General features: G+C 43.1%; 1 protein-coding gene across 3 annotated transcripts in view; it reads left to right on the top strand.

The window, feature by feature from the left end:
• The window catches only part of LOC147153894 (sodium channel protein type 2 subunit alpha-like), a 39,631-nt gene that overhangs the window by 2,265 nt on the left and 12,719 nt on the right, over positions 1–24,647 (top strand). The window contains exons 2-17 of one of the 3 annotated variants that reach the window (XM_086037422.1): positions 2,564–2,880; positions 3,893–4,011; positions 4,161–4,250; positions 5,529–5,657; positions 10,660–10,751; positions 12,681–12,971; positions 14,176–14,239; positions 14,372–14,513; positions 14,600–14,806; positions 15,473–15,751; positions 17,533–17,874; positions 18,943–19,057; positions 19,264–19,502; positions 19,587–19,760; positions 19,879–20,235; positions 21,848–22,378. In XM_086037422.1, the coding sequence (XP_085893548.1) occupies positions 2,614–2,880; positions 3,893–4,011; positions 4,161–4,250; positions 5,529–5,657; positions 10,660–10,751; positions 12,681–12,971; positions 14,176–14,239; positions 14,372–14,513; positions 14,600–14,806; positions 15,473–15,751; positions 17,533–17,874; positions 18,943–19,057; positions 19,264–19,502; positions 19,587–19,760; positions 19,879–20,235; positions 21,848–22,378 (3,438 nt within the window). In that variant the 5' untranslated portion in view covers positions 2,564–2,613. Of the gene's footprint in view, positions 1–2,563; positions 2,881–3,892; positions 4,012–4,160; positions 4,251–5,528; positions 5,658–10,370; positions 10,463–10,659; positions 10,752–12,680; positions 12,972–14,175; positions 14,240–14,371; positions 14,514–14,599; positions 14,807–15,472; positions 15,752–17,532; positions 17,875–18,942; positions 19,058–19,263; positions 19,503–19,586; positions 19,761–19,878; positions 20,236–21,847; positions 22,379–24,647 lie in introns of those variants that run through there. The other 2 variants (XM_086037431.1, XM_086037440.1) reach the window with 2 other exon arrangements.

Genomic DNA, 24,647 nt, shown 5'->3' with positions numbered 1-24,647 from the left:
TATAGATTCATCTTTTTTGCTGCCTGAAGACAGCTGGGATAGGCTCCAGCACGTCCCGCGATCCTTGTGAGGATGAGCGGTATCGATAATGGATGGATGGATATAGTAATTCCCAGACCTACTAAGTGAAATTGGATAATTTACTGGGGCACACTCTCGGAGCTCTCACGGCACAGTCGGTACGAGTCACTGCTCCAGTACATCATCGATGACCACAATTACGACTTTTTTATGATGTCACTTGAGTCAGTGGCCATACAACTGGACCTGTAAAACTACTGTAGTCACTTTTTACCTCCCACCTAAACCCAGCAGATTTAAAACAGTACATTCTCTTAATTCTTTACTCACATTTCCTCGCTCACAAAATGCTGCTTTCTGCTTTCAATGCCGGTGTGACAACAACTCCACAAAGGACTTTACAACTCAAAACTTTTGAGATATAACAGTACATGCATGACACCACCTCTTTCATTTACCAGCTCGGCGCTGCACATGGGGCTCTCATGTTGTGCCTATTAAGTCTTAATAAGACGGTCTGGATGTCTGGTAGGATGTGAAGTAGAAGACAGAAATTCTGGAAGGAGCTAGACCAGGGGTGGACAATTCTGGTCCTCAAGGGCCGGTGTCCTGCATGTTTAATGTCATCCTGCTACAACCCACCTGATTCAAATGATCAGGATCGTTATCCAGCTTCTGCCGACCTTGCCGATTATATGATCATTTGAATCAAGTGCGTTGCGGCAGGGAAAGATGGAAAACAGGCAGGACACCGGCCCTTGATGACTTTAATTGCCTACCCTTGAGCTAGACAGAGTAATTTAGAGCATCCTGAATATTTTTCTCCAGAAGAGGCAGAAACATATGGTGACCAACAAGAGGTCAATGTAGGAGCACACATGTGCAGTATATTTGAAGGGGAGAAGGAGTATAGCTAGACGGCATAGAATGGTGGTCTGTAAAATTACTCTGTTTTTGGTGAGGAAGATTAAGAAGAAAAGGGCAGAGCAGAGAACCATGTGATGGAAGCTGAGAAAGTAAAAATGATCCATTTTATTCCTGAGGGCTCTCATGGGGAACCGATTATGTGAGTGACTTAAGAGACTCTTGGTCAGAATTTTGCTATTTGTTACAGTGGGTTTCGTCTCACCTAGCGGTTTCTTTGAATGTTTTTTCACCCCCTTTTCTAAGCGATCACAAGCCCCCGTTGCATTGAAAAATATCCAGCTCGGCTTGGTAACTTTTTGTAACGTTGGCGGTTGTACGAACAAGCAAAAGAAGTTGAATCTGTGACTACCAGAGCAATGTTTTGAACTGACACCCCAGACGTGGAGGAGAGAATTTTGTCGTGATAAACGCTAGTTCCCAGCGCCTGAGGATCACAGAAAAATTTGTCTGAGAACCTTTGGTTGAAAAGACCACCATGTCAACGTTGTACCTGTGCTCCTTTTTATTTTTTGGGGACGAAGAGCACGGCGCCGCAACACGCACATTGAACACGTACTAATGTGCTTGCATCGCGACAACCACCGGGAAAGATTTGCCGGGTGCCAGGCACCCCAAAAACATCACGTATTGATTTCACACTTTTTAGTATTAGTCAACCTATGAAATTATTAGAAGGATCGCCACTATACTTGGGATATTATGGACAGTAAAGCCCGTATCTCACTGTGCGATGAAGATTTGCGTTCGCACATAGAGAATGCTGTGTTTTTTGTAAGGATTCATTCAATGTTGAAAACACTTGCAAAGACGTTCGCCAGACATTCCCAAACAGTTTTAATAACCGCAAACAGTTTTTTTTTTTGCGTAGCCCTTCTCGCTTTCGGAGGTCACGACGTCGCCGCCGTAAAGTCGAATGGACAATTTAGATTATCCGGGCATTTCTAGTAAAAAACAACCCACCGTATGGACAATTCGGAATATTGGGCATTTCTAGTAATACCCACAATGCAACGCGCCTTAGTCGGAAAACAACCACTATATTGTATTGCTTTTGCCAGAGCTGGGCATTTTACTCAAAATTGAGCGTCTTTTATTCGTCGTCCATCTGCAGCGCGGGTACCCTTCCACAGTCCATCATTCGCCTTTTTTTCCGGGGGAGAAATAAAATCGTACCCGTCTATAGGTCGGTCCGTCTCTAATTTTAAACGGGCGTTCGTCGGCGAGTCCGACTGACCTTTCATTATGCCAGCAACGCTCCATTCTGTGGTGCCGCCGCCTCATCACATACACGTGAATGGGGTTAACAATTGCGTGCCGCAACTTTAGAGCGAAAAGGGCTTTAAGAGCCGCATGAGACCGGGCAAAGAGCTGCATGCGGCTCGCGTGTGGTGGGTTGGCAAGGCCGAACGGATAGTTCGCCTCCGTTGTGGTAAACGCTGCAACTGTACTTTAAATATGTTGTTGCCACAGAGGAACATCAAGTAATATCAATCGCTCTGGCTGGAGGCGGGCACACAATTAGCTGGAGGTGGCCGCCTCTCAGTTTTGAATGAAGGAAAAACCCTGGATATGGCACAACCCAACTAATAACCCTTCATTTCCTTCTGTGTTGCAGCTCCCTAATCCAACTGAGCCACTCTTGACTTAAAGGAGCAGGATGACAAAATGGCTCAATTGCTGGTACCGCCTGGTCCCGACAGCTTCCGCCCCTTTGTCCCGGAGTCTCTGGCTGCCATTGAAGGGTGCATCGCCGAAGAGGAGGCCCGGAGACCACGGGCAGATCGTCGCAGTGACTGCGACGACGAAAATGGGCCCAAGCCCAACAGTGACTTGGAGGCTGGAAAATCACTTCCTTTCATCTATGGTGACATCCCTCCAGGTCTGGTGTCCACTCCTCTGGAGGATTTGGACAGCTATTACAACAATCAGAAGGTCTGTTTGAATCAATCACTAAAGTATCTGACCAAACAATTTCCATTGAGGGGCTGGTGGATGGACATAGTTGAGATTTTGTGCAACAAGATACAACTGCAATACTGAATTAATGCCCCAAGTGACATACAATTTGGAGTACAGTAAACCTCACAGGGAAAGCTGCTTGTAGAATTTTTGACAAGTATTATACATTATACACTACATTGCGGCGGTGCATTCATTCTCATGTCTTTGTTTTGTGAAGTTTGGTTGGTCTGTTTGTCCATGATGATTGTTTTCCCCCAATTGCAACAAGCTACTTTACTAAGATCCTGAATAGCGCTAAATTGTGTCTCACTTGATTGTGGCCACTGTTTGCAACAGGTGTTTGAACGCTGCCATAACAAAAAGAGGGATGTGCGCTTTGGGTACCTCCTGATGTACCAACATGGAAAATTTGGGAACGCCCCAAGCGCAAAATGATGTTTGACGTAATGGAATTAGAAGCGTTAGTTGAAGACGCAAACAAACACATTACTGAATTACAGCAAGAAAAGAAATCCATCACTGTGATAATTGTGGGTTAGCCAGCAATCATATAAAAGCCAGATTGTGTTGGGTTTAACCTGTGTCACATAACATGAGACAGCAGAAAAAGGCTCTGTTCTTCTCGTCTCCTCTCATTTCGCACCTCCCTTTCAGTTGTGGTATCTAAAGATCAGAAATTCGCCTTTGCCTCAGGTTTGCTAATGTTGCTTTCTTAATTAACCTATTTGCACGCGACCCTCCCAGAACACGCAAAATGAGCGGTGCGGTCATTTCCTTGGTGCACCTGGTTACTAGATCAGCTTCAGTTTGTGTGAGCAGTCAAGTTTGCGCCAGTTGTGGAATGAGTTGAGTAAATCAGGCCCTCAGACTACTGTGTAGTCTAGACTACACACACATTGACATACTCTACTGTAGTTGGTTACAGTTTTAATAATGTGCAACATATTTCAATGTCCTCACTACGTTTTGTCTCCTCTTTCAGACTTTCATAGTATTGAATCGTGGGAAGGCAATCTTCCGTTTCAACGCCACTCCTGCCTTGTACATCTTAAGTCCCTTCAACCCGCTTAGGAGGATAGCTATTAGAGTTTTAGTACACTCATATCCTTTCAAGTGTGTGATTGACAGAGCTTCAGATTATAGATTTATTTATTAGACTAAATGAGACTCGATGCTCAGGATTTTTTTTTACTTTACAAAGCATGCGAACATCAGTTTTCCATTGAATTCCTTGACTCTTGGGTTTCAACGATGTTCAGCATGTTGATCATGTTCACCATCCTAACCAACTGTGCTTTCATGACCCTAAGTAACCCTCCGGAATGGGCCAAGAATGTAGAGTAAGTCCCTTTTCTCTCTTTCCAATTGACTCATTGTTACTCTGTTGTAGAAAATAAAATGAAGAGAACGGACCCTATTTTCAAAGCAAAGGTGCATGTGCGCTCGGCATAAAAACTGCCACGTTTTTGTGCAAGTGTACTGGCAAACCACACTACACCTCGCTGGTCATTTTGGCAGACTGAGAGCATTTTCTATTACACGACACCCCTGGTGCACCAACAACGTTGACAATTTGGTGACAGAAAGTAGACAACACTTAAACTAAGTGAAACGCGGGTTTGAAGGATTTGGTTCTTGCGCAGATTGCACTTCACTGGTTTGTGCTCTTTATAAACGTACTTTGCGTGTGTTGATCCCTCGCATCTACTCCAGTGAGATTGTTATGCTTCCGCCATGTAGACCTCTGATGTGCTGACTTTAAAGGGAATGCGGGTAGCCGCTCCGATTGGCCGGTAAACAAGTGGCTGTGTTCACTCCCACAATGGTGCAAACTGCCATTTCCAACTGTGCTCATTTACAAAAATACCAAAAGATGGAAAACTCCACCCATGCGCACAGTTAAGATACACTTTGGACTAGACCTGCGCTGGACACGAAAACAGGGCCCAATGCGTGTTTATTGAGAATCTGACATGTTTGTTTATAGAGGATTCAAGTTTAGCAGGACTTGTATTTCTTATTGTGTGTACATCATTGTATGACATCATTATACCTTCCAAAAGAATTAGGCTGGCGCATCCAATTGCTTTATATCGTTTGCTGTGTATTGAAAACATTGAGTCAAATGATGAATATGAGACAAGAGATTTTATTTCCTGGAATTTCCATGTCAATTTGAATCACAACTTAGAGGTTAACATTGTTTGTAGTTAAACGCAGAGTCCGGCCCGCCGGACCACAAAGAAACTATCGTGTCAAAGCCAAAAGCAAAGTGGATTTGCAGTTAGCTGCGTGTGTAACTTCCACATATCCGCTTCACTAATTGACAAGTCTGATGCAGCGGCAGTGGTGAAGTGCCACTTCCACAAGTGAAAATACAGTATTGTACATCGGAAGCATTTGCGGTCTTTAGAAGTGCTCTTTTATTTTTTTTTTTTTTCAGCACTCTAGTAGTAACCCTTGCATTAGGCCACGCCTCTAGCTTTGCCTTCGGTCGTCAGGCTAACAAAATCTTAATTTGATCACAAACTTGACTTGGTGGATGAACCAATACAAAGTAATTTGACTCCTGCAATCTGTCTTTAATACACTATTTGTCACTGTTCCTTGTTCGCCAGATACACATTCACAGGGATTTACACTTTTGAGTCCCTCATAAAGATCCTGGCCAGAGGCTTCTGCATGGGGAAGTTCACATTTCTGCGCGACCCTTGGAACTGGCTAGACTTTAGCGTGATCCTCATGGCGTAAGTATTTTGGCACACTTTGACTTTTACTGCTCATCACTGAGTGAGAAAGAGGAGGGTTATATTGTTGTACTTATTGGAAACCATGCCCAAAGCTGAAGCCTCTCACGATTAGTTTGGATGCATTTTTCTGTAAATTGCCAGACAAAATGGCTTTGGAGACTTCAGAGTTCATTCTGCCGCTACCGTGAGTTACATCATCAATAAAGATTGACGGAATCTTCTATGAAAGCCCAAGCCATGACTTTACCTCCACCATGCTTCTTGATGATGATGATGAACTTGTGTTTTGGATCGTAAGCAGATCCTTTCTTTCTCCATACTTTGGCCTTTCCACCCCTTTGGTAGAGGTTCATCTTGGTTTCATCAATCCATAAAACGTTTGTGTCTTATCAAACTCTTCTTTGAACAGTAGATACTTTTGGAGGGGTCTGTATGTATCCCCTGCCTCAAAAATTGTACAATACATAATAAGGTGGACCAATTAGAAAATGAATAAAATAAAAATCCATACATGAGCAGATTGGTAAGACTGACATATTACACATACAAATAAGGAAAGAAACCAAAAACTGGCAACTAGTAAGGAAAATGATGATAATCTGGAAAGTAAATCCTTACCAAGAAATGTATCCACTGTTGCTGTGTTTGTGAAGGTCTATAATTGCATGGATTGTAATATTGAACATCAACCCCTGGTGCAAATGTTGAAAGAAAATTGTAAATGTTGTGAGTCCTTCTCCTGAACTTCATAAATGTTAAACTAAAATTATTTCACCCAAATTAACTTACTTTGTATATATGATGAGTCCTACTCCAGGTTTTTCAGGTTCATTGATTGCAAGCGTTAAAAATATTGCTTTGTGGAAAAAAAAATGCCCACTTTTACATTTTAATATTAAAGTCATTGTAGTAATTCAATACATTTTTTACTCATATTTAGAGCAAATACTGATCTACTATGATTTTTTAAATCATATTTAGAGCAAATACCGATGTATTATGTGCATGTCAAATGTTTCAGAGTTCAATGTTCGAGCAGAATTATTGTACATAATGTCTTTTCAAACTCAAGATGCTGACATGGATATTATACCGTTTTTTTGTTTTTTTTTTGCAGCTGCACTGCTGGTTGCTTCAATCTCCAGTGCAAGACAATTTACATCTTATGAACAGAAATAGCCCCTCATGATTTATGTCGTCAAATACTGGAACTGGCTCATAACCATGAACACCCAATGTGCATCCGTAGACATTGTGATCCAAAGTCATGGCCTGAAGATACACATGCAGCGAGCGCTGGGTAGCTGTACCATGTCTCGGTTTTGATCATTCCTGCATTCAGAGAGAACATGCTGCACCCGGTTGTGCCCAGTGACGTTGCTGGTGAATGACACATGTATTGGAAGATCGTATTACCAACCTGAATGACTACCGTACATACGGTAATCCTTTGTAGCTTGTATGTCAAAGAAAATGTATGTTAAACATTGCCCCCTGCAGAGCTCCGCTCACATATGTTTGCCGCTCAGTGGGATAGGGGTTCAAAGTGCTTTAGGCATCAAATAATGATTATAATCACTAACTATCAGATAGCGTTGTTTTACCATGGCCAGCATTTGCACAAGCAATGATGTGACGTCATGACAAAAAAAGCAGGTAGTGTCTCTGTCTTTCAGAGAAAGCTTCTTGGACCCTGGAAATGTGGAAGAGAGGAGGTCGATTAGCGTGTTGTCAACGAGCTTTACCCTTGGTGTCCAATGTGTCATATTCGGTCAAATCACACAGAACGAGCGCTTCGTACGCTGGATATGATCATGATCTTCTGCCAAACTGCCTTTATAGACCACAATGATCTTCTGAGAGCTGTGGCTAAGATAATTCATATAGCTCAGGTAACTGTTGGCAATCTGCTGCCGAGTCTGTCAGTCTTCACCGTATACAGTACGGGAGCCTTCCTCCATCAACTACTTGAATGGAGCGGGACAGGTTATTTGAGCTCACGTCAGTCAGACAACTCAACAGGCTAATCTTGAAAAAGTCTGCCTTGTTGACTTTGTTCATTCTCTGATTTTTGTTGCTGAACAGGTACAGTGGCAAGGGAGGGAGTTCCTACTCTCATCTTGTCTCAACTGTCATTTCCCGTTTGGCCACAATCTGTCATTTGAACAACTTGAGTCAGTCAAGGGAAATCTTCTCGTTGACCCCGGCTGTCTTTATGGGTGATGACGAGGCTTGGACCTTCTACCACTTCACTGTGGTCGATGTCATTGACTATGCATCCAGCTTTATCGGCATCCATCTGCAGCTCTCTCTTGAATTGGCCGGGTCATCCCCTGTGCAGGTGAATCCTGTCGAGAATGGCGCCAGCAACGCCTTTGTCATTGTCTCGATCATGGTCAAATGGTTTGTTCTTCTGAAACCATTTGAGGGCAAGTTCAATTGCTTCAGCATCTTGCTTCATATGGGTTTTGGAAAGATCTCTGGAAAGTGACTCATGCTTTCTGACACCTTCCTCCATGCTCTGGTCGACATCGGAGAGGCGGGATAACAGATAGCGTGGTTTCCATGGGCAGTGAAACGTTCTATGGTCTCCTTGTAAGCAGGCAAAGTTTCCAGTTATTTCACGAGTTGACAGTCCAGTTGTGCACTTGGGCTTGACGTATTGATCGCGGCCAAAAGCTGCAAAGATGGCTGCATCGATAAGGACGTGAGCACAGACAGCTTCATTATAAACATCCTCCGCTCAGGATGTCACACATGTCCACAGACTTGAGCCAAAGGGGGATTTCGAATTGTCACATATTGCCAGTGTCTTCGGAGAGATGTGCAGTCATTTTTTTTTTTTTTTTACATAGGAGTGGTTTTGGTTTACACTAAAGGCTCGCAATAACTCAGCATTCCAAAAAGCACCGACCGTAATCGGACCTTTCACAAATTGATTAAGGCCAAATTAACAAGAAAATAGATTTGAAAATCAAATATGTGCACTTTGTTTCCCAAGGGAGTTTTTTTTTCAATTTCAACAGATAAATCCATGCATGACTGTGGATATTCTCATTCATCCAGATCAGGGGTCACCAACTCCGGTCCTCGAGGGCACCTGTCCTGCAGGTTTTCAATCCCTCCCTGCTGTAACACACCTGATTCAAATGATCAGCTCATCAGCAAGCTCTTGAGAAGCCTGATAACGATCCTGATCATTTTAACAGGTGTGTTACAGCAGGGAGAGATTGAAAACCCGCAGGACAGGTGCCCTCGAGGACCGGAGTTGGTGACCCCTGATCCAGATCATTTCTGTCTCCGGGCATTGACTTGATCGTAGCTGGACTGCTCTGTTTGGGCAGAGCAAACACAGCAGTCCAGTTGTAATCGATTCAATACCCTGAGAAATTAAATTGTGCAATTACACACCTTCACAAACAACAGTCATCAAGAAATGTCTTGGTAAGGACTTACTTGCCAGACGGGTTAAATATCTGGTAATACCCCCTTATGAAAACTTTCTGTATGTAGAAAATGAACAAGTTGAAACAGCACAAAGTAATAGAAGCAAAATTCTATCTTTGGATAGTCACGTTTATTCAATATCATTCTCCACACTGCTTCTTCCAACGTCATTGATTCATTTACTCCAAACTCAGGAGCTTGATGGCCTTTTTTCAGTGGCCAAGTCGATTGCCTCCAACTTGAAGTCTGTGTCGTGGGCATTGCATTGCATTTTGGGTAAAATGACATTTGCACTTGTCCAGAGCAGATTTGATCAATGCTTCAGTGTGTGCTTTTGTGATTACAAAACATGAACAACTGGCACTTCAACATGGAGCTCATTTACTGAACACTTTTGATGAGTTAAAGAAAAGTTACGAATAGATAAGAACAAGGCATTAAGGGGATTAAAGATAAGGGGGGGGGGGTATTCTACTCTAGCTACTCATCTTGGAAGTGCTAAATAATGCATCAAGTATTGTATTGTTTTTTTTTTGCTTCTATCTGTGTAAGGTTACTTATTCATACTTGCCAACTTTGCATTGTGAGAAATAGGGAGATTTTTTTTTTTCATCTACGTATCGGCCCAACAATTTCTTCGCCAGGTTTCCCAGTTTCTTCCCTTATATTTACCACGTGAAAGAAAATCATGCGTACGGAGCTGTTTCTCTGATATTCAATAACCTATTCTGTTTATCATTGAGGACAATGGATAAATGAGCAGGTTGATGTAATTAAATGAGTACCAGATAAGGCTCAATAGTGAGGTTACACTGCAATGCATTTACTATGCATTATTTATCTCACATCAAATTAAAGTGTGTCTGGTCATCTCGCTCACTATCCACCTCTGCCATGTATGAACACTGCAGTCCCCTCCCCTCCAGCCTCCAACGCTTTTCCGCTAGAACCGTGGCTGTATTATGGGTCCAAGCCAGGCTATCACTACCTCCAGCGAGCATCTCGTAACCGTGCCAGCAGGCCAGGTGTGCCACATATTGAGACAAATATTCCCCACAACGTAAACTGTTCACTTGACTGTAAAATCGGGAGATTAGCCGGAGAAATGACTGATCGGGAACTGTTCGGGAGTCTCCCGGGTGAATCGGGAAAGTTGGCAAGTATGCATATTTGAGAGTGGTGTTTTCTTTTCTGAAATGCCTGTACGTGTTTGTGCTCATTCTGTAGCGATGCTGTGCGATAACTGTGCATTTAATTCTGCAGGTATATAACCGAGTTTGTAAACCTAGGCAATGTTTCAGCTCTGCGCACGTTCAGAGTATTGAGAGCTTTGAAAACTATCTCAGTGATACCAGGTAAGGCTGCCCTAGTTTATCCTCCTGTGTGTGACCATTTGCCGCTTCCTCCCCTTTTCCATGACCCCTCCCCATTTGTTTTGTTACGCTTTGGGTGTGGGTGTCTGTGTTGTGCGCGCGTGAACGTGTGCATCCCGTTCACACCCCCGCAACTCCCCGAACCCCTTCCCCCTGCCTCGCTACCTCCTCCCTTACAGATATGTCACAGAGTTTGTGGACCTGGGCAATGTATCAGCACTGCGAACCTTCAGGGTTCTGCGGGCCCTGAAAACTATATCAGTCATCCCAGGTGAGCACACCATCAAGGCCAAAAGGGCGAACGAAATGCTCACTGCTAAGTGGCGTTTTTGGCAACATCTACTCACTTCTGAGATCATCTTCACTGCAGCCAAGCCTGACAGCACCGTTTTGCCATCCTTCACGTTGCCTAAGAAAAAAAAAAAGCTGGAATCTGACTCCGATCTGCATAGATTGAAAGGATTCCTAGCTTTTAGACATGTAGAAAGACAGAACTCTTTCTTTGAAATCTATTCTTGCCTTGGGAGCCACCTGTGGATTTTGTGCTTTTTCCTTTATGCATGAGACTTTGCAAAGGAAGATTTTCTGGTGGCAAACTAATGTGTGTGTGTTTTCGTGTGTCATGCATAATTGCTGTTTGAGGCATGTTATGTTTTTTTTTGTGAGTAGTAGTTCAAAGCACTTTTCATTGCACAAATCAAAAAGTATACGTAATTACATATTACATCCACTGCCATGCCACTGCACAACACATACCCCAAAAAGTAAGTACTGCATTAGTTTCCAAATATTAACAGCATTGTTTGATAAGCTTTTGCAATGTCACAATATTTTGTTCTCAGAATGCATTTTGCAAGAACGCAACTCATTGCCTCATCTCAGCAAATTTAAGCTTCTTTTCCTCAACTTTGTGCTTTTTCTTTAGACTTCAGATGTTTCATGCCAATCCCTAGTTTAATGCACTTACTGCGTCCGTTAAAAATAGCCACATTTTACTGCATGACTGTATTTTTACTGTTTGAAAAGTTTCCCTTCTCGGTTTCACCTGGAAGGTGATGGTTCATCACTAGCCTCACTAAATTTGAATGATTTCTGTAAACGTGTTGTTTTCTAGGAAAGGTTTTTGTGCCAAATTTGAATATTAAATAAATATGAAGCCAATTCAATACATATTCCAAACATGGCTAAATTCATGTTTTGAAATACAGTGGCCCCGTTATTCGTGGAGGATAGGAACCAAGTCGGCCTGCGAATAGTGAAAAACTTTTTCCAAACCCCAAATTTTATTCAAAATACACTGATAAACCTCCAATGTGTGTTTTGTAGGAAACGGGGGTTACCACCACAAAAAGAAAAAAATATTTTAAAAATGTAAAAATATTTAAATCAAATCCACGAAAGGTGAATATGCCGGTGCCGAGTCACGTCCACTATGCATATTTAAAACCTTATTCAAAAATTGCTTCATATTTGTCAGATTTTTTTCATATTGTGAAATATATATTGTTGAATAATTCTATTGAACTATTAATTATTTCATGACCAACGTGTGCATTCCGTGACTAATTTATTTATTTCCTTGCTGTGTTTGCTCTGGCATGGATGATGACATGGATAACACTGACTTGCCACGAGATATTTCAAACATCAAATGATGGCAAATAGCTGCCCAATCCAATCATTATCATCTATCATGCATCCGTGTTTGGATCTTATAAGCAAGTGAGATGTGCCGCAGCTTCTCGGCCAGTAAATGAGCTGGCAGTTAGCTGTCGGAGCTTTGCCTTTGTTATGGCGTACGGTGCAAATCAATCACTGCCCACCACCTATTTTATAGGTGGCTTCAACAGATTCACTTATTTACTTTGTTACATTCCATGGGGCTTTTAATACCATGACTTTTTAATGCACTTTTCAATCCGGCTGCGAATGCCAGATGCATCCACGGCATGGATGTGTGCTGTGAGTTCACATCGCAGAATAGACCATCACCTCTCATGGTTTCTTGTTTATCCGTGATAAACAGTGACGTATATCAGCTTGATTCTGATATGACAGTCAAAGAGTTCATACATACAGTATTTGTACATTTGATAAGCTTTTGTTGGACTACTCTCTTTATAAGCTGATGTGTGACAGGTAGTAATCATTTCTCCTTGTGCCATGTCCCACAAATCCCCTTACCCTGTCTCCCACTCAGGCTTGAAGACGATCGTCGGCGCATTGATCCAGTCAGTTAAAAAACTGTCGGACGTTATGATCCTGACGGTGTTCTGCCTCAGCGTGTTTGCTCTCATTGGCCTGCAGCTCTTCATGGGCAATCTGAGGCATAAATGTGTGCGCTTGCCCACCCCTGGCAACGACACCAACAGCAGCAGCACTGTTGCCGCCGACATGTTTCTTTTCAACAGCAGCCTAGCAGAACTCAACGATATGTTCCTGAACAGCACAGAGAGCAGCTTCAACTGGACCAAGTACATCAGTGATAAGAGTAAGCCAAGTAACGAGATACAAATGTGCTGCATGTGGGTTAACGGGGTCCAAACTAGCTTCTGCTAAAGTCATACTGAGTCAGATAATCCTTCCTGAAGGAAAATCCTTACTTCACAACTGCCAAATTTCAAGGCTGACACTGTATGAGACAGTGTTTCAAAACCGTTATGAGACAATTAAGGCACATATTTTACATTAGAAAAATCTGACAGCACACCACCCAGAGAGAATGTCGCAGAAAATATCCACAGAACTATGATGATCTTGTCCCGGTTTACTCGAAAATTTACTGTGTGCAAAATTTGGGTTTTGTATACTGTATTTTGACTTTAGTATGTAAGCGATATTTGAAACGAAAGACTCACCGTGACATGGAAGCCTCACCGTGGCCAGACTAAATATGTCTCCTTTTAGGACCCAGAAGCTGTCAAAAAGCCTCGGCCTCAGCCAACGGGAAACGGAAGCCTCGCCGCGGCCATTGAAGCCTCACCGTGAAAATAGATGATTACAAAGACGGAAAAAATGGGCTTCTGACTATGCTTAGTCCGTCTAGTTCTTTAAGTTTCCCGTCTTTCATTTATCGTCTACAAAATGGGTGTTCGTCATTGGCGGATAGACAGACCGGTCCGTCACTGTCACATATATAGGTGGAATTGCCCAGCTCTGCTACTGCTATGTTGCATACTGATATGCCAGCAGCTAGCTGCTCAAATGAAGTCGTACAAAGGTTGTTAAAGCCTTTTTAATCCGTTATTCTTTTGTTACAAGAAATGCTAAGTTTGATTAGATTTGTTTGAAATTCCCCCATTGTTAGTTAATAAGTGAAATGTATTAAATAAAAATATAGTTTATCTGAATACATGATTATTCAATGGAATTTTCAGTAGGATACTCAATTCCCCAACAGTCAAACCCCCCAACCTCACCCCCCCAATTGAAAGGGTTAATAAATCTCTTGTCCCTGGGGTTAACCTGAAAAAAATATGCACCTCAAAATTACTAAATTGCTCCTCTAATGAAGTCGTTGATTAACAAAATTGCTCCTCAAAGAAAAAAAAAGCTATTTGAAGCCTTGCTTTGGACTGAAGTGTATAACCCCTTTAAACTGCTTTACTTACAATACCCGTAACTGAAGACCCATGTGCGAGTGGCAAAAAGTGGTGAAATTGAATGTTTAACATTTCTGATGTCTTCTCTTTTAGACAATTACTATTACCCCCCCGGTCGCAGGGATGCTCTGCTTTGTGGAAATGGCACCGGGGCTGGGTAAGGATTTTGCGTTTGCCAAATAAGCTCTGAGAGACTATTTTTGTTCACATATACTGTACATAACAAACCTCTGATTTTGAAACCAAGATGTCTAATCTCAAATGAAGTTAAATCATCATTGTGTGACAGACTTTGTCCAGAAGGCTTCATTTGTGTCAAAGCGGGCCTTAATCCAGACTACGGTTACACAAGTTTTGACACCTTCAGTTGGGCTTTCCTGTCCCTGTTCCGACTCATGACCCAGGATTTCTGGGAAAACCTCTATCAGCAGGTTTGTTTCATCTGCCGTGATGTAGTGTTGTTGTTATTTCAAAAGCTACTGTGTTATTGTGATCATTATCATCTTGAATCCATTAGACTTTGCGTGCGGCAGGGAAGCCCTACATGGTCTTCTTCGTTTTGGTGATCTTCCTGGGTTCCTTCTACCTTGTCAATCTGATCTTGGCTGTTGTGGCTATGGCCTATGATGAGCAGAACCAGGCCACCATAGAAGAGGCTCAACAAAAAGAGGAGGAGTTCCAGGCCATGCTGGAGCAGCTGAAGAGGCAGCAGGAGGAAGTACAGGCAAGACCGTTTTTAGTTTGACACAGACTTAAGACCGAGGTAGTATTTGTTGTCTGATGTCTTACTAGATTATTGCACTTTTTCTGTGAGAGAAAAAATATAAAGGAGTACAGAAATTGGATGATGGCGAATATACATTTTGAGTGACTGGACTAATGTTTATAAATCATTTAGAAAAGAATAGTCCAAAATATTCGAATTTTAATGGGAACTGAAAAAAATCCTAAGGCATGCTAAAACAAAACCCCGAACATGAGAGCATTGGAAATGATGAGTGTTATATTCTGAATTGTACAGTACAATTTTTCATCCATGCAAGCATCTGTGCACAAGAGCAAATACCAGCAGCAAAGAAAATGTCACCTCAGTGTCTCCAAAAACATCTTCCGATACCAGCTTCCTCAAGTGAACCCTAGAATTTGAAAACAACTATGAAAGATATAAAATGTCAACAGAGCAGAGATATGGTTCTACCCAAGTCAATTCGAAAATGTGTATTTCAACAGATAAATAACACAAAGATTCTTAGACCAGAGGCTGATACGTCAGCACTGCCTTGGCTGCTTTCGGCTGGCAAGCTTTCTCTTCATACTCATTTGCCCGAGCCTTTCAGACAGCCACCGGGTTGCCATGACAACTGTGTTTTGTTTTCCGATTGGCTAACAGGTTGCCGCGGCAGCAGCCACGGAGAACGGCGAGTACAGCGGGAGGGGGGGCCCCACCTCTGAGTCCTCCTCTGTGACATCCAAGCTCAGTTCGAAAAGTGCAAAAGAGCGACGCAACAGGCGGAAGAAAAGGAAACAGAAGGAGGAAGAGGAGGAGGAGAGGGGCGCATGCAACAAGTTCCATAAATCTGTAACTGTGGACAGCATCAACAGATCCTTCCACTTCTCCATGGATGCTAACCGACTTTCCTATGAGAAGAGATGCTCCTCACCCAGTCAGGTACATTTTATTCTTAAAGCGGAAGTCAACCCAAACATGTCTTTTTTCAAGAATATGTTCTATGCAAGACCACTAGTTGAAACAGGGCATTCTGATAAATCTTGCGTTTGTGGAATAAGTGTTAATCCACTCGTTTTTAGCTACATCTGGGGGCAGCCATTTTGTCTTCTGTCGACTGAAAATGACATCACAACTGCTCACATCGACCAATCACGGCTCAGATTCAGAAAACAGGTCAGCCGTGATTGGTCGTTGTGAGCAGTTGTGATGTCATTTTCAGTCGACAGAAGACAAAATCGCAGCCCCCAGAGATGCCTAAAAAGGAGTGCTGCTTAATTTATATCACACAAACGCAAAATGAATCAGAATGCCATGTTTCAACTAATGGGCCTGCTGGGAATATAGTCTTGAAAAAAATAGGTTTGGCTTGACTTTCGCTTTAAACACTTTTCACTTGTATAGCATGCAGTGAGGAAGGAGTTTTTTCCATTGTTTTTATTTCAGGAGCAACATAATTTCTTCTCTTCATTCTAGTCAATACTCAGGCCACAGAGGTCTCGAAAGCATGTGCTGTTTTTTCAGCATCAGCTAGCTGCAAGAAATGTGTCAAGCAAACCTTGACTGAGAAACTAAAATCTCTCAGAGGGGATCTCGGGTTCATATCAGTCATTTGCATAATTCAGAGGGAGGCCTGGACAAATCTTTGACCAAACCTGGCCGCATGCGAAGAGTGAATACGGACCTATACATGATGGATTCACTATTGGCCTCTCATGGCTAAAGCCAAAGCAGCCAACATATGTACATGTTAGCTTTTATGGCTAATTTGAGCTGTTGCGGTTGTTAATTAGGTGCACTTTGTAGTCCAAAAATTATGGTATAAAAAAATGTAGGTGCTGTCAATTATTTGTGGTTTTCTGCTATTGGGCTGAGTCCCTATCCCCTGTGAAAAGTGGGTGTCTACTGTATTTAGAGGAACCTAGATTTAACAGACTAAAAGTGGGGAGAGTTTGTCCGTTAAAACCATTTGTCAATCTTTTGTACTTTGTGATCTGAAACGCCCAGTGCAGTACAAAATTCTTGTAAATACACAGGTATATTTATAATAAATACAGCTTTAACTGTTCGAAAATATTTCACTTTTTCCCAAATTACTTGTGGTAATTGCATGTACTTGGTCACTCCGAGGACGGAGGGCGCACTGTCAAAAAAGGGTAAAGTGCCCAGCTAAGGTGCTAAACCTTTTTCACCTCCATCACGACTGGATGCCATACAGAAGGGCTTGACAACAACTGTAAACCCTACCAAAATCAGTATACTGTAGCATGTTTGAGAGACATGTACCGGTACATGCACTACACGACGAGAGCGCGTTCCAGGAAACAACAGCCATACTGTAGACACGAATAGCTAGTTTACCCCCTCTTGGGCTGTGTGACCATGGTAATGCTAAGATTATGTACATGGTCTCCATTGCCTTTGTTGAGAACATCGCCCCTGTAAACATGGCCACCGCTTTGGCACATCTGTGAGCAGGATCTATTCTGTGGTGTAACCTGGAAATACATGTCCCAGTCTGTTGATTGTGCCACAGCACGGGTAAACAACAGCGGCCAATTCTGGAATTAACAGACCTTGACAACTGCTGTACAATGTGCTGTTTTGAGTGGACTGAACGGTCTCCGTTAAATCGAGGTTCCGTTCTATTTATAAAAAAACACAAATCACTCTCAAAACCCATGCAACTACTGTGAAAAGCTCACAGAATCTTTCTTTCCTAGTCTTTGCTCAGTATACGTGGATCACTTCTCTCACCGCGGAGGAACAGCCAAGCCAGCCTCTTCAGCTTCCGTGGACGAGTACGCGACATGGGCTCAGAAAACGACTTTGCGGATGATGAGCATAGCACCTTCGAAGAGAGTGACAGCCGCCGGGGCTCCCTGTTCTTGCCACGCCGCCTCGAGCGTCGTGGAAGCGCCATCAGCCAGACGAGCCTCAGGGTACCTCGTGTAATGCTTCCCGCCAATGGCAAGATGCATTGCGCGGTGGACTGCAACGGCGTTGTCTCGCTGGTTGGAGGAACATCTGTAACTAACTCTCCTGTTGGTCTCCTGCTGCCTGAGGTGATCTTTTATGAATCTATTTCTGCATTACTTGGCCAAGGTTGGGGACTTGAATCACATGACTTAACTCAAGTTGGACTTAAGTCACCAATTTTGGTACCTTGGATTAGCTAGGCTAAAACATATGAAAGACTGACTTTGCTTTGCCCTGTGTTTCATGAGACTCGACTGAAGCCTGGTTCACACATCAGGATTTTAAAATTGTCTGAGAACAAAAAAACTCAAAAATCACGTGTATTACAGTTTAGAATGTACCGTGTGTGGTGAGCAGCCACACGGCAAAATCAACACATCAAACACGAACCACGTTCGTTCAAAGATATTCTCACGTCAGACGGAAACTCGCAAAACCTCTTGAGATAAAACGAGACTTCTTTGGCGGATGGAAGGCCAAAAGGGGTCTCAGGTCGTGTCTTGACAGTGTCGGTAGTTTGCAAATTCTTTTTAGTGGAAAAAAAGTGACACAAAGAAAAGACGTTGTGCGCCATGACTGTGTTCATTTTGGATTCCCACTGCACTTCTTCGCCGCCCCGTCACCTCGCTTTCTGATTGGCTGTACGTCACTGTCAACCGGCTGCATTCTGCTTTGTCCTCGGGCCACAGCACACACAGTGCGAGGTCGGGCCCAAAAAAATCCTATATGTTGAATAGCCGAGATTTGGGGTCGGACATCCTTCTGAGCGGCCGAGACCATGCTGAGCACACCACACGCGGAAGGATTATCTGCTAAGATTAGCCTTGGAGCCATTGCGAGAGAGGCGGCCCTGACCTACGATTGTCAGGAGGGGAGTTTCGGAGCTAAAATCGGGCCGATTATCCTGTCGTGTGACAGGTCCAAGGAAGTAAACACCCTGCCACAGTTTGGCTTCAGCCACAGCTGCTTCTACTCAAGTGGCAAGTAAACGAGCTTGTTGAGTAGAAGCACCTGTGGCTAAAGCCAAACTGCGGCAAGGTTTTTACTGTCTGGACCTGGATTTCATCCATCTTGACAGACTCTACATCGCAGTTTTCTCGTTACTCTGTGGTGAAGTATTGCATCAATAGCTTGGATTGTGCGTTTTTCTCTAGGGTACCACTACAGACACTGAGGTGAGAAAGCAACGCTCTGTTGATTATTTAGATGAACCAGGAGGCAGGCAAAGAGCCATGAGCATGGCCAGCATCCTCACCAACACCATGGAAGGTCAGAAGTCTCACCTTTAACGGGTTTCCAATTGAGGGCCAAGCCCCAAACTTAGCTCGCCCTTCACATCTCTTATGTTAAAGCATTGGCAAGGGACACTTATTGAGCTATAGAACGATACATTCCACAAGATAATATTATCTGCTCGAGTTTTCCCCCCTTTTCTCTCCTGTGATTTTCATTCCATTTCAATGTCTCCCTTCCAGAGCTTGAAGAGTCGAGACAAAAATTCCCCCCGTGCTGGTATCGATTTGCCAACACTTGTTTGATCTGGGATTGTTGCCCTGCCTGGCTTAAAATTAAGGAGTTTGTCAACATGGTGGTCATGGACCCGTTTGTGGATCTGACCATCACAATTTGCATCGTCCTCAACACCCTTTTTATGGCCATGGAGCATTACCCAATGACGAAAGAATTCAACAATGTCCTTTCTGTTGGAAACCAGGTACCTAGTAACATCTCACCAACCATCCATCCCCTTATGAGGCCTATCCATGTACAAAATTGTTCTCCCCCTTTCTTCAAATAGGTATTCACTGGCATTTTCACAGCAGAGATGTGTCTCAAGGTCATCGCCCTCGACCCGTACTATTATTTCCAGGAGGGCTGGAACATTTTTGACGGCATTATTGTTAGTCTGAGTCTGATGGAGCTGGGTTTGGCCAATGTAGAGGGCCTGTCTGTGCTCAGGTCCTTTCGTCTGGTAAGGGACGCAATCACATTTCATTTCAAAAACAAACTACCAACCAGTGTACACTATCCAAATCCAGAGTATAATCCCGCCTTTTTTATTTTTTTTTTTGCTCTTGATTTTACAACAGCTGAGGGTATTCAAACTGGCTAAATCCTGGCCAACTCTGAACATGCTGATCAAGATCATTGGAAACTCAGTGGGGGCTCTGGGGAACTTGACCCTGGTACTCGCCATCATCGTCTTTATCTTTGCAGTGGTGGGCATGCAGCTTTTTGGCAAGAGCTACAAGGAGTTTGTCTGTAACATAAATGACGATTGTCAGCTACCACGCTGGCACATGCATGATTTCTTCCACTCCTTCCTCATCGTCTTCCGGGTGCTGTGTGGAGAGTGGATAGAGACCATGTGGGATTGTATGGAGGTAGCGGGACCAACAATGTGTCTAATTGTCTTCATGATGGTGATGGTCATCGGAAACTTGGTGGTATGCATCTCCTTTGTTGCTTTTTTGTTTTTTAATTATTATGTTAGGGGTCTCAAACTTGCAGCCCGGGGGCCATTTGTGACTCACAGGATATTTTGCGGCCCATTACTCTACGTCAAAGTTCATTTTAGTGTGGCCCTCACCTTTTTTTGCTGTCATTGCCCTGAGAGTTTTATGGGGCGGAGGGTGGGGGTTAATCACTTATGGGCTACCATAGTTCAGGCTCATGACAGCTTTTGGCTAAAGTTAATTCTGAGTTACACCAAGTGGAAGGAAAAGATAACCTGTCTTCCTACCCGAGTCATCTCTTTTTTAAAACCCGCTGTGAAGGGAAACGAGAACAGCCAATTTCTAGAAAAACAGGAGATGGAACACATAAGTTGAGTTTGAGACCCCTCTATTAAGTCGTCATGATGATATAGTAGTGCAGCTGAAAGAAATGAAATTCATTTCATGTAGTTTTGGTCAGGCAGTTATTGTATTATAAAATGGCCGATATTGTGATAGATTTTTTTCCGTAGTGCCCAGCTCTACCTGTGAGTATGGATATTGTCTGCCTATATGTGTTGCTGTGTTCAAATATTGGTTGCTTGGAGGAATGCAACCCCGTGACTACCGATACTATTTGTTAGCCTGCCTATGGCCTTTGCCATATGAGCTAGCATTAAATTAAGCTAGCGGGGCATTTCTACAGCCAATTTATTTGGATGTCATTTTATGTTTGATTTGACAGGAAACTTCAACTGGGAGTGGCATTAAACAGCTTAAAGACTATTTTGAACAATTCCTCACTACATGACCAACTGCTTGTTTAACCATTAGCTGAGTTCACTCCCACTATACAGCGCTCTTATGTCAAGTCTGCGCTCACAAGTCAAAGCAAGGCACCACTGTATTCTAACATTACTGTATATAAAAATAGTTGTCTTTATTTATCGAGTGCCTTTTGTTTGCGCAAGCTGCTTATAATTTTACCTGTTAGTGATGTAATGTAATGTGGCTCTTGTGATAAGCTTCAAATGTGCAAGTGTAATGAATAGTTAGTGCAGGCCAGTGCTTTTCAACAGGGCATCATGAAGTACAAAAGAGAGGGTGAGCATTTCAAGTTTTTCATACACTGCATTTGCAAATATATCTTGGAAACAACAGATCTCAAACAATATTAACAACAACCAGCTTTAACACCCTTTTTTCTTTGTTGCTTTATTGTTTTAACACCTCATCGCTTGGCTGCCTTGCACACCCACTCCAAAGCTGCTGTGAATATGTAGTTTGATTGGGTAAATCGTCACACGTGAGAGGAGTAACACTGCCTGTGATTGGTCTATGTGTATTAACTAAAGTATTTGCCATTATAATGGTGGTTTAAAAAAAACCTACTTTACACTTAAGTATTTATTTAAAGTAATCTAATAGCATCTTAGTCCTTGTAGAAAGGTGCCTGGGTTGGGATCTGGACCAGTGCCTGCCAATAGAGAACCTCGCATTTATATCATATACTGTAGTTCTAATAGTTCATGCATAGTTTCTACTTGTCAATATATAGTTGACACCTAATCCAGCCCATTCATTACCAGTCATTCATGTTGTCTTTTTTTCATGTTCTTATTAGGTTCTCAACCTGTTCTTGGCTCTGCTCCTGAGCTCATTCAGCGCTGACAACTTGGCAGCAACTGACGACGACAGCGAGATGAATAACTTACAGATTGCCGTGGGCCGTATCCAGCGCGGCATTGCCTTTTTAAAATCTATTGTCCGACAGTTCTTCCAGAGTCTGATCTTTGGTGGGGACGGTAAGGGCTCTAGCCTGCATGGAGAGAGCAAACCCCTAGAAGAACTACATAGCAATGGCAAAGGCAACTGCATCACCAATCACACAACAGTGGAAATGACCAAAGACCCCGGCGGGGTCTACATTACGGCTGAGGGCAACGGGCGTCCAGGAGGAGGCCTGGTTGTCGGGGTCATGGTCGACGCGGATAGCACCGAAAAGTACCCCATAGACGACTGTCACTACATGTCGTTTATTCACAACCCGAGCCTGACGGTCACAGTGCCTATTGCTGTGGGTGAGTCAGACTTCGAGAACCTTAACACAGAGGACATAAGCAGCGATTCCTCAGATGTGGAGGGAAGCAAAGAGGTAAGAGTAGACTGCCGTCTTTCTGTCTTGATGTTTTGGTCTGTGTTGTATTTTTAAACTTGACTTTGGCGAAGGCTGATTAATCACTTCAACCACATTTTAAGATTTCCGTCTGTAGCTATGATGTACCAAAATCCCGTACCATTTATCATCCCCAGTCCCACAATGTGGTAAAATATCGTATGGTGCTATCGTTGTGTTTCTTGTTTCCAGGTTGCTACAATGTCAGATGATGTATGTTTCTACAACAGTTTACACACACCCTTCAGATGAATTGCGAGCTAGATCATGATAGGGCGGGGTGACGGTTGGACGGGGTCCATGGTATGCTTGAGGTGGCATCAACGGTAGTCAGGATGCAGACAGTCGGCCCTCCTTTGTCCGCGGCGGGACTTGAACTGTAACCTTGTGGATGAGCTCCTGCGTCCCCAGCTGATGACTTGGATTCACTTTTGATGATTAATTGAAAAACAAACAAGCAAGGGCAGGTCTTTGTGAAACATCACAGATGCTGCAAATGAGAAATGCCTAAAGGTGGGATCTTAACTTCCTCCCTGTGCTGGTGAGAAGCAATTGAATTGAAACTCCAATTAAAATTAAATAAGCTATCATTGCCACATTATTTCCCATATCCCATTCCGCTGTCATTAACTCTTAAGGGGGAAGTCAACCCCAAAATTTTCTTAACATAGTATGTTCTGTGCAGCCCCACTGCGTTTGTGGATGAGTCCAGCAGTAAAATCCATCCATTTTTGTCCATCTTGAGGGCGGCCATTTTGCCACATTGTGTCGACTGAAAATGACATCACAGTTGCCCAGGGCTCAGGTAACAACCAATCATGACTCAGGTTCAGAAAACAGGTGAGCCGTGTTTTCATTTTCAGTCAACAGAAAGTGTCAAAATGGCCGCCCAACCGAGATGGACACAAACAGGTGGAATTTGCTGCTTAACGCATATGCCACAAATGCAATTTTAATCAGAATGCCGTACAGGAAGTCCTCAATTTACGAACGAGTTCTGTTCCTACACTGGCGATGTAACACAAATTTCCACTTTTGTCGGATTTCACAGTTTAAGTCGAAATTTACGTTGACATACTTTGTATAAAAACAAAAATGCATTGAAATAAAAAGCACAAGATGCATTAATGCTGAGAGGTGGATGGAGAAGAAGGAGAGGATGGCGAAAAAGGCAAAGATACTGCCGGCGCGCAGACAGACATGATCGAGACACTCAACCGCAAGGAATGCTGGTCTTTGTAGTACAGGAAGTGCTTGTATGCGTTGTTTGGAGCGAAACCCACCTCAAATACACAAGCAGAGGTAAACAAGCTCAGAGACACAGCACAAAAGCATCAAGTGTTTTATTGACCGTTGAAAGTAACAAGCGGAAATGACGTCCATTTGAGTCATGACACTGCGCATCACCGTACACAGTGGTTTATTCAAATGCCGGATCAACTCTGTCCGAACGGGTTATTCAGAATATTTCAGAAATCGTAATTTTGACCTTAAACCGAATACTGACTGCATGTAAACGTCGTCACTATGCTGCTGGGGACAAAGTGGCGCAAGAGGCACGGGTGTCGTAAAGTCGAAATGTCGTACATCGTAATTCGAGGACTTCCTGTATTTAGACAAGTGGAGGCACATAGAACATATTATTTTTTTTTTAAATATTTGGATTGACTTCCCCTTTAAGTCTTTCAGAGCAAACTGCTCGTGTAACGGCACTCAGTTGAGAACCATTGCGTCCTGCAGGTGGCAGTGATGTGTATTTCCAAAGTACAAAACTGCTAAGTTTTTACCACTGCAGCTCCATCTATTGGAACTGGAGGCTCTGTGCCCCACTTGAACCATGGCTTTGTCCTTGGCGCATTTTATCATTCTGGCAACCAACATACCTCATTACCATCTGCACTTTGTGCTAACAGGCCTTGAGTGTGTCACCCACCACTTTAACCACTATTTTATAGGTACAGCTGTTTGGACTCCGCAAAACACTGAGAATATTTATAGTTACAGATGATGTGATGTGATCTGTTTCTGTACAGTATCTCTTATTCAAGAAGATCCTAACGCAATTCTGAAGACAGACATGAGGTTGAATGCTGGCTTGTGGTGTGCGTGACTTGCTGTTTAACTCCCCCCGTTTGTTATTGCAGCCATATCACAGATGCTCTCAAGGTTTTCAGTGAGAGAAGAACTGTAAGACCACTTTATTGAATCATAGCACTAATCATGAGGACTGCCAATGTCATTTACGAAC

The sequence above is a fragment of the Filicampus tigris genome, chromosome 1 (assembly GCF_054856515.1).
Source record: "Filicampus tigris isolate MCC_2025a chromosome 1, RoL_Ftig_1.0, whole genome shotgun sequence".
Taxonomy (NCBI): domain Eukaryota; kingdom Metazoa; phylum Chordata; class Actinopteri; order Syngnathiformes; family Syngnathidae; genus Filicampus; species Filicampus tigris.
Note: the sequence above shows the minus strand (reverse complement) of the source record. Positions and strands in the feature narration are given on the sequence as shown.